The 10,595-nt window shown below is 33.8% G+C and overlaps 1 protein-coding gene across 1 annotated transcript; it reads left to right on the plus strand.

The window, feature by feature from the left end:
* The first annotated feature begins 914 nt into the window (after window positions 1–914).
* On the plus strand, window positions 915–9,540 carry LOC132560885 (ran-specific GTPase-activating protein-like). Its single transcript, XM_060225587.1, has 6 exons — window positions 915–1,022; window positions 1,885–1,994; window positions 2,991–3,148; window positions 4,427–4,555; window positions 4,886–4,951; window positions 8,280–9,540. The coding sequence occupies exons 1-6, from the start codon at window positions 1,008–1,010 to the stop codon at window positions 8,522–8,524; spliced, it is 723 nt and encodes a 240-aa protein (XP_060081570.1). The 5' UTR covers window positions 915–1,007; the 3' UTR covers window positions 8,525–9,540.
* Window positions 9,541–10,595: the final 1,055 nt, after the last annotated feature.

Genomic DNA, 10,595 nt, shown 5'->3' on the forward strand with positions numbered 1-10,595 from the left:
CGAAATTCTCATACGTTAAGGATAATCCTGTATAGTTTTACATATCGAAATCTGTGCTTATCATGTTCCCAGTAACATTCTCATTTCTAGAAGGCTTATTCTGACACAGTCGATTTCACAACGCATATTGTCGCGACGACCCATCAATGTATGATGTCACACTTAAATTAGAACCTTACATCGAATATATTGTAGAAAAGGTGGAGCTCCCGCAGACGAGCGCAACCACCGTCTCGTTTTTTAAGTAATGCAAGGGACATAACTCGAGTTTAAATAACACGTTTTCATTAAATGACAGACCGGTACCGTAAGGTTAAGACTCAAATAAATTTAACTGCTATGAAGTAAATAATTGTAATGGTTTCCCGGTTGGGAACGCCCTTACACTTAAAAGTCAAATCTTTGGCGTATCCTAATTCATTAGTTATTAGGCTCATTGATTTGAGCACCAAGACAAACTGTATAACCCCCGATACTTCACATTAATCAACAAGAGAAGAAAAGCATGCACATAAAACAGTGGCATCTACAGTTTCTTGACTTCTTAAGATATTTTATCATATAAGCCACAATTATTCAAGATGATCCATTCACTATAAGATATCACATATAGTTACGTATAGAGTCGAACCATTGCAAAATATCTTATTTGTTACTGTTGCTGTAATTCAAACTTTGCGGTAGCAGTCCTACAGTAGTATCTCGGATGATTCCGTAATCTGACGGAAACATCCGACTGTTCCTTTCTCTACAGAATGAGGTAATATAAAACGCATTTTGTCTTGTTTTGAATCTATATTTTCATATTTGTCTGGTAAATGGAACTTAATGGGGGTGTTTACAATACAATTTGATTCTTTATACAGGTTTGAGGTGGATTTATTTGCTAGGCGTTGTACCGGAAGTACATTTGTGACTAAGGTAACTTGGAAGTAGAAAATCAGCGGGAACGAGCTACGTATGGACGAGTCGTAAACAACAAATTTAATCCACAATCATCTTGTAATATGGCTGATTCCAAGGTTCGTAATTAAAGAAAACAGTATATGTATAAACACTTGCATTTAAAAGTGTGTTTTAATTTGTTGACACGTTGGGATGGGTCTTATTGATATAGCTGTTTTCGCATGTCATGCTTCTAGATACATTGATTGCAATCGGACATTTAAATGCGAAGTGAATTCCAACCTACAATATTGCTTGAACGTAGTTGTTATTTAAACAATGTGAAATGAAACTCTCTGCTCCATTATTTTGTGACTGATTATATGTTTGGGGTTAATGGGTCTTCGTCTGTGTTGAAATATAATCGATAATATAGTCTAACGATTGAATAGTTACCATGCTCGTCCCAACTGGCAAAAGTGTTCAAGAATGTTGTCTATGTATGAACTGAAATGGCGTATCTTTGATTTCTTTCTGGTAACTCGAACACTCTTGCATCCTACAATTCGTGGTGCAGGCATATTTTCAAGGCTAGAGTAATTCGCTTGCGTTACAAGATAGAATGTTAGTTTCAAAATGAATTGGGGGGGGGGGGGGCGTAAGTATTATATACGAACTATGACAATTATGCAACTGAAATGGCAGCTATACATATTTGCAGAAAAACAAAGAGGAAAAAATGTTTCTGCAATTTTCTTAGTGTTGTAGCAATATTCCCACGATCTCACCCTTTGTTTCATTCACATGCACGCAGTAGACGATTAATACCAAACTTGATTAAAACTGGTACATTTTGTATAAGGTTTATGACACTTTGTATTGGGTTAATGTTATGAATATGTTTTTCATTTACATTATATGGACTCCGCTAGCAAATGCATTATTCTGAGAAATTGAAAAAAATATATAAACTATGAATCTAATGTATTGCAATTTCAGGAGGAGCATGATGAAGTGGAGAGTCCAGAAATTCACTTTGAACCACTGGTACAGCTGGAGAAAGTAGAGGTTAAATCTATGGAAGAGGATGAAGATGAAATATTTAAAATGTAAAGTGAAAAGGCACATTTTACAGGTTTATACATTTTGGCCATAATTTCATGAAGGCACTGCATTGAGATGCAATGCCCCATAGTAATCAGCTTGTCCGTTTTGAGGATTCTGCACAGTATCTCAAATTCTTTTGGGCCAATGGCACTTGTACTTTATGCAAAGTCCCCTTAAAGGAAGCACTTGCTGGCCATTGGGGTATGAAGTTTTTCATCTGTCAAAGTTAAAGGTCAAGGTCATTTGCAATAAATAGTAAATAGTTTCCATGTGAAAACTAGTGTTTGCTTTGGTCAATCTAACCCATACTTCATATAGTACTTTTTTACTGAAAGTGTTTGCTTTGGATTGCTTTACAGTTTTGAACAAAGTCAAGGTCATTGTTACTATAAATAGAAAAATGAGGCTTATGTTGCTGTTATTGAAAATCCATTTGTGAAATAACTTAATTTTGCTGAAGTCAAATCTAACTTGAACTTGATGAAATGCTCTTTAACCATAAGTGCTTGTTTGAGATAGATGGTCATTCACGTCCAAAGGACAAAGGTCACTGTAAATATAAGTTGATATCAATTTCTCTTCGAGTTGCTTGAGTTTGCTTTGCCCAATCGAAAACCAATCTTCAATACAATGCTTCCTTACCAAAAGTGCTTACTTTGGAAATTGCTTTTTATGTCCCAAGTTCTAAGGTCAGTCACTTATTATAAATAAAAAAAAAACCAGATTTGTTGGGATGCATTTTTTTTTTTTTTTTTTGTAACACTCCTTACTTTTGTGGCAGAGTGTGGGAGGGATGTATTTAGTCGTATATGTGGTAGAAATGAAAAATCATATAGTCATTTGAATCAACCAATTCATATAAAACTGCGTATGTTTCTACTTGCAGAAATTAATGAGCAACATACAAAAATTATTGTATGTATTGCTGTAGTGGAGGTAGGGTTATTGGAAACGGGGAAATCATTTGTAATTGGTCTTGATGTGATTTTTCATTTCAGTCGAGCCAAACTGTTTCGATTTGATAGCACAGTGGAACCCCCAGAGTGGAAAGAACGAGGAACAGGAGATGTCAAGTTTCTCAAACACCGAGAAACTGGTCTTGTACGAATATTGATGAGACGAGACAAAACTCTCAAAGTGTGTGCCAACCATTATTGTGAGTTTTTGTGTTACTTTTTAATTAATTAAAAACATGACCATACTTTTCTTTTTTTTAGCATTGGGATAGATTTACACACATTTCACAAGTAATAAAAAGAACTGGACAGGTGATTCCCTTGCTTCCTTAAATTTTTGACAAGATGTATCAAATTAAGAAGGTTCTGCTTTTTCAAAGAATAAAAAGAGGATGTAATATCATGATGGTTATGTACGAGTGTATTTCAGCAATGTATTGAGTGATGAAGTCTATGTGACGGGCGGACTGAAAATTTCTGTTGAGTGTCACATTATCTTTCTGACTACATCTGAAATACATAATTTCATAGATGAAGAAAGTCATTCTCCCTCGATACTTTCGAGCTTTGATGTTTCATAAGGAGGTGTTTATGTTGCAAAACTTATACAAAATTGACATGTTGCATTTGTCCATCTATGCTACTAATATAGATTTACAATTACAATGTGGATCTATGCTTAAACTACCTTATTTCACAGGTTTTTGTTTTCAATTTATTTTATGACCAAAATCTGCTAAAAACAAGAAGGTAATAACGAGGGCAAATAATAAAAGGTGACTTATCTAAATTAATGCAGAAATCTGGATAGAATTTTTCTCACGGACGTCCATGGAAATATGAATGGGTGCGATTTTGAGACCAGGGATATTAGTGAATTAAATGATGAAAATATTGTGACAGGCGGACTGATAAAGCAATGCTGATTGTCACATTATTTTTGCTGATATATAAACTTTGATACATGAGTTTACCAGTAGTAGAATCATAAATAGGAAAACAAATTAGAAAAGAAAGGGAATAATTTAACTATAGTACTCTTTTCCAATGTACAGAAAATCAATTTGTTGAGCTTTATTTTATTAAGAACAAAACTGGTAAATATTGAAATGTTGTAAATAGTTCAAAGGATTGTATGATGAAAATATTGTGACGGGCGGACTGAACACCAATGATGAGTGTCACATTATTTATCCTGATAGCCTTTGGATTGCATTTTTTTTTTGTTTTTTTTTAAGCAGTAACCTTTCTTTATCACTGCTTGAATATTATACATCTAAATGTAAATGATGAATTACCCTTACATTGCACCGATACAAATTCCATGGTAATTCATCCTGATAGAATCTGTTTCAAATTAAATGTCGTGGTCGTTTTAAAATTTGTAATTTCAAAATAACATTATTGTACTTGTGTATTGAATTTTTACATAATTTAGATAACAGGACAAAAATGATGATTTTTACTTCTGTTTACAGTGTCTCCACACATGCAGTTAAAGCCGAACTGTGGGAGTGATCGGGCATGGGTTTGGAGTACCCCTTGTGACTATGCAGATGAGGAACCAAAACCAGAGTTATTGGCAATACGATTAGCAAATGCAGAAAGTATGACAAAATTTTGCCTCATTCTATACAATTGCCATTGTTTAAACATCAGTGAGATGGACACACTGTAAATGTAGATATCAAAATTAGATGATGGACACACTGTAAATGTATTGGTTAAATAGGATTATATTGAATCATCAACTTATAGATTTTTTTTGTGAGTATCTGCAAAGAACAAAGAGGAAACTATGAAAGTACTCCAGTTTATAGTTCATTGTCATGCGATTGATAACTAAATGTTGCCGTTGCTTGCGTTACCTTGCCTGTTTTTTCAGAGGTACATGAATTAATGGATTTTACAAGGTGTATTTTTTGTTTGTTTTGTAGATGCTCAGAAATTTAAGTCCAGTTTTGAGGAAAGTCAGGCTATAAATGAAAAAATTGGAAAATCAAGTAAGTCATAATAGTTTTTCTACCCGACAATAATTGCCTTAGGTTAAGGTAGGGATTTTTTCTCCGAAAATTCTAAATACAGTCGAAACTTATCTTGAAATTCAAAGGACCATGGAAAATATTTTGACTTGTACAAATTTTGACAAAAACAAAATGTCCAAATAAGTCAATATCAGTTTACTGACATTGATGGTGGTACGATCAAAATTTGGATTTTCGGTGATTGAAATAGGAAAAATTATCAGCTGACATTTCTGATGGAAACTAGCTATTCTGTAGTGATGGAGGTGTGTCAGTAAGGTAAATGAGCATCACTGCGTTAAAACATTGCTTTACTTTAGTCATTACTACCTAATTGAAGCAACCACACAAGATCTTCATCTGAAGCATTATAAATCTGCTACTCCATTGACCAAACAATTGTGGCTCCATTTTAAAAGGAAATTGGATTTGATATCAATTGAAGTAAAGATTTCCGTGCTTTTCAACCTCTACAGCACATCATGACTGAACCTTACCAGTGTAAATCACCTTGTGTAAAAGTTTTGTCTCTGTATGATGAAATCTTGGAATTACCGTTTGATTAAAATGAAAACAAACTTAGCGGCACTATTTCTGACAGAGGCTTTTCTGTATTTTGAATATTTTGAATGACTCCCCAAGTAAAAACCAAGAAAATTGTCAAGAAAAATTACTAATTTGTAACTCTTGAAAGTAAATTGAAATCTGCTTGATATCTAATTTACAGTTCCTACATCATGACCTTAAAAGTATATTTTGGATACTATTTTATGACAGATTTTAAAATTGAAACAAATGTTTCGCCATGATCTATATTATTAGGTCATTTCTGATTGACTTTATTTGTGGTAAAACACTGAATCTTAGAAGTAAAAATCTGAAACTCTATTGACCAAGCAATTTTGACCATGTTTTAAAAGGAAATCAGGTTTGACCATAATAAAAATTTTAGTGCTTTTCAATCTCGACAGCTCATCACAACTGAACATTAGCAGTGTTAATCCACCTTGTGTAAAAAGTCTGTCTCTGTGTGATGAAATCTTGGAATTACCGTTTGATTGAAATGAAAACAAACCTAGCGGCACTTATTTCTGACAGAGGCTTTTACGTATTTTAAACATATTGAAAGACTCCTCAGTAAAAACGGAATATTGAAATGAAAAATTAATATTTTTGGAATCCTTGGAAGTAAATTGAAATCTGCTGAATATTTAATTTACAGTTCATAAATTACAACATTAAAAAATAAATTTTTTATACTTTGTTCAATACCAGATTTTAAAAATGAAAACTGAAGTTTTGCCATGATCTATACTATGAGACCATTTCTGATGACTATATTTGGGGTAAAAAACTGAATTTAATGAAGTAAAAATCGAATACTTCGTGGACGAAGCAATTTTGACCATTTTTTAAAAGGAAATCTGGTTTTATATCAATTGAAATTCAAATTTTAGTTCTTTTCAAACTTTACTGCACATCATGACTAAAGTAAACCTGTGTTAATCCACCTAGTGTAAAAAGTTTTGTCTCTGTGTGATGAAATCTTGGAATTACCGTTTGATTGAAATGAAAACAAACTTAGCGGCACTTATTTCTGACAGAGGCATTTACGTATTTTAAACATTGAAAGACTACTAAGTAAAAACAGGGAACATTGACATGAAAAATTAATATTTTGTAACTCTTGAAAGTAAACTTACATCTGCTTGATATCTAATTCACAGTTCCTACATCATTAGGTTAAAAGCATATTTTGGATTATGTGTTATATGACGAATTTAAACACGGAAAAAGTTTTTCCATGATTTTTATACTATGAGACTATTTCTGCTAGCCTATATTTGGGGTAAAATACTGAACCTTCGAAGTGAAAATCTGATACTCTAATGACCAAGTAAGTGAGAACCTGTTTTATACGGAATTCAGGTAGTGCTTTCCAACCTTTACCACATAGCATGACTGAACCTTACCAGTGTTAATCCACCTTGTCTAAAAAGTCTGTCTGTGTGTGATGAAATCTTGGAATTACCGTTTGATTGAAATGAAAACAAAACTAGCGGCACTTATATCTGACCGAGGCTTTTCTGTATTTTAAACATATTGAAAGACTCGAAAGTAAGAACACGGAATATTGACATAATAAAAAATTAATATTTTGTTATTTCTTGAAAGTAAACTTAAATCTGCTTGATATCTAATTCACAGTTCCTACATAATGACATTAAAAAGTATATTATGGATACTGTGTTTTATTGCAGATTTAAAAATGGAAACAAAAGTTAACCCATGATCTATATTACGAGACCATATCAGATTGCTTATGTCTGGCTTAAAACACTGAATCTTAGGAGTCATACTCTATTGAAAGGAAACAAGGTTTGACGAAAATCAAAATTTGATTGCTTTAACCTTAACCGCACATCATTACCGGATCGTTTAGTGTCAATTGACCTTGTGTAAAAAATTTGCCTCTGTATGATGAAATCTTGGAATTACCGTTTGATTGAAATGAAAACAAAACTAGCGGCACTTATTTCTGATAGAGGCTTTTAAGTGTTTTAAACGTATTGAAAGACTCGAAAGTAAGAACAAGGAATATTGACATGAAAAATTAATATTTTGTTAATTCTTGAAAGTAAAGTTAAATCTGCTTGATATCTAATTCACAGTTCCTACATAATGACATTAAAAAGTATATTATGGATACTGTGTTTTATTGCAGATTTAAAAATGGAAACAAAAGTTAACCCATGATCTATATTACGAGACCATATCAGATTGCTTGTCTGGCTTAACACTGAATCTTAGGAGTCATACTCTATTGAAAGGAAATGAGGTTTGACGTAAATCAAAATTTCATTGCTTTTCAACCTTAACCTCGTTCAGTGTCAATTGACCGTGTGTAAAAATTTGCCTCTGTATGATGAAATCTTGGAATTACCGTTTGATTAAAATGAAAACAAACTTAGCGGCACTTATTTCTGATAGAGGCTTTTCTGTGAAGTAATTTAATTGGTTTAGAAGAAAAAAATCTGACCAATCACAGGCTGATACGCTCCTTTTGAAGGTTACCAATAAGGACAACCAACTTCAAAGCCATTAAGATCTACCATTATGCAATCTAGAGACTCGTTTGATGAACATCAAAAGATCTTAACTAGTCTTTCTTTTGAGAAAAAAATGTGTTGAAAATGCTCTGGTGGTGTTGGGGTGTGGTAGAAAAGTATACAGTTAAAATGTCATCCATCGAAATTGATATATTGTATTTCACTGTATGACATTCACACATTTTTGTGGTTATCAGATGCTGCACCAGAGAGTGAACAGAAGAAATCCACTTCAAGTGACCAGAAAGAATCGGCTTCAAATGACAAACCAGAAAGTAAAGACAGTGAAACTGACTCTGTGGCTGAAAAACTTGGAGAATTGAGTGTAAAATCAGAGAAAGTATCTGAAGACAATGCAAAACCTGAATGTGATCAAACTAGTAGTAACTGTGTTGAAAAACCACAAGAGACGGTGACTAATGAAAAGGAGGCAGAGTCTTAGCGTTCTGGATCTGTCAAAAGTGACCAAAGCATTGGCTTTAGAATTTCGTTTCGCCAAATTTCTCATGATGTGAATAATTGGCATCAAAAGTTTTGGTATAAAGGATGCACAGTTGCACATATACCTAAACTGTCGCAGAAACATCAAACGGCAAAGAGGAAATGGCATTTGGATATGTATCCCAATGGTGTCCATCCCTCAATTATAATTGAAGTAAATGTTTCAAGTTGTCGTAACATTAATTTATTTTAATGCTTTGAATGTTTCTGTACTAATTCACATGGGAAATGTGCACCAAATGCACATGTTGGTGTGAGATTGTTAACAGGAAATGAATAAACTGGTGCAATGGTCTGGTTACACCAGTATAAAATTCGAAAGTTGTACATCTTTTTTAATTTCCTGAAATTCTTAAATCAACTTGAAAGGAAGAAACTTGCAGTGTTTTTTAAGGGGAAACTGATGACATTTTGTAGGCATGCATTGTGATTTGTAGCGAGTGTCCATTGTATTGGGCAAATACATTATTTAAAAAGGAATGCTTGAAAAGTAGTGAAAATAATCAAGTTGTGAATTCTGAAGAAAGATGCAAAATCATTTAAGCCTTTCTTCACAACTGGTAGAAAATTTTATTTATCTGCCTAAGTTTTAAAACTTCTGCCATCTGATCTATAGGACTGTTGAGATCACTCATTCAACACGTAAATCGGTAACATTATTCTGTATTTCAGGCAACTTACATGCAATATGTAAATAACATCAGTGATGCATGTATTTTTTTTAGCAGATAAACGTTTTGAACCCTCCTATATAGCACTGATGATTTGAAAAGTCATTGGAAGAGATGGCTTTTGTATTGCCTTGGATGGCACTGATCATGTTAAAAGTCCTGCTTATCATGATGAAGCAGAGACCAGAGTACAACCGTTTTTGTAGGGTGTTTTGTATGAAGTCTTTCAAATCAAGGTTGAAGCATTACATTGTATATTGAAAGAACGTAAAATATGAATTACTAATTCATAACTGCTTTGTTCTTTGTCATAATGTACAGTGTTGAGTTATTAATGTACAATATATTTAAAGTAACGCTGGGATGGCATGTCTAAAATGTCTTGCTGAACATCAAAAATGATTTTTAATGAAAGAATTCTAGTTCAAGTCTTACATCATCTGGTGTCTGTCGGTCTATCCAGATACATTTGTTATTGCCACATTTTTAGCCGTCTTATTTCGTGCGTTTCCCGTCGTGCCATAACTTTCCATTCAAATGGCTGCTCAATAACAAGAAGAGTACCGATATTGGGCCAGAAGCATTAGGTATGTAGGGCTACCAAGTTTAACATGAATGACTGACCGGGGTCAAATATGTTGAAATCTTTCAACAACTTCTCATTAACCAAGAGACCTAGGGTGTTGATATTAGGCCTGTAGGATGCAGGGATACCAAGCTTATTAATTACACGTACTTTGATCCGCTTTTCAAGGCAACAGGATTCAGATTGTATGCAGAAGAGTTGCACCGTGTTTTCATAATATTCGACCTGTCCAGATCTCTCCAAACAACCGACCTTTTCCAAATTTGGTAGGCTAATCACCATATTTCATTCTCTTGAATGGCAGTATTAATCTTGTCCGGAGGCCTTCGTTCAGGTTTTGATTTCCTTCAAACTTCGTAGACGTAATCACCGTGATATAAAGTTGTCTTCGTATACAGCCGTTCGATTCAACAATGTTTTAAGGACCCTTTGCTTTTGAAGCATTTTGCAGAGATGTCGCAGTCCATGACTGTGTTCCACCTACTGCTGCCATCTTGATGAGGTTTTTCACTGTGAGTTTCAAATTTTTATACGCCCGTCGAAAGACGGACGTATTATGGTATGGCGCTGTCCGTCCATCCGGCGTCCTTCGTAAAATTTTATTTGTCCAGAGATCTACATTTTTCAGCCGATCTTTATGAAACTTGATAGGCTTAATCACCATGAAATGAAGTTGTGTTTTCCTGAACGGGGTTTTGATTTGGTGATTTGAACAAGAGTTATGGCCCTTCGTTTATTTCACTATATAAATCTTG

This window comes from Ylistrum balloti, unplaced genomic scaffold, assembly GCF_031769215.1.
Source record: "Ylistrum balloti isolate Yb309-2 unplaced genomic scaffold, AGI_CSIRO_Ybal_v1 Utg371128, whole genome shotgun sequence".
Taxonomy (NCBI): domain Eukaryota; kingdom Metazoa; phylum Mollusca; class Bivalvia; order Pectinida; family Pectinidae; genus Ylistrum; species Ylistrum balloti.

Excerpts from the sequence above, each read along its gene's own strand:
- LOC132560885 (XM_060225587.1), top strand. Across the intron at positions 4,556-4,885 it reads ACGATTAGCAAATGCAGAAA|ATGCTCAGAAATTTAAGTCC; the intron begins GTATGACAAAAT and ends TTTGTTTTGTAG. Across the intron at positions 4,952-8,279 it reads TGAAAAAATTGGAAAATCAA|ATGCTGCACCAGAGAGTGAA; the intron begins GTAAGTCATAAT and ends TGTGGTTATCAG.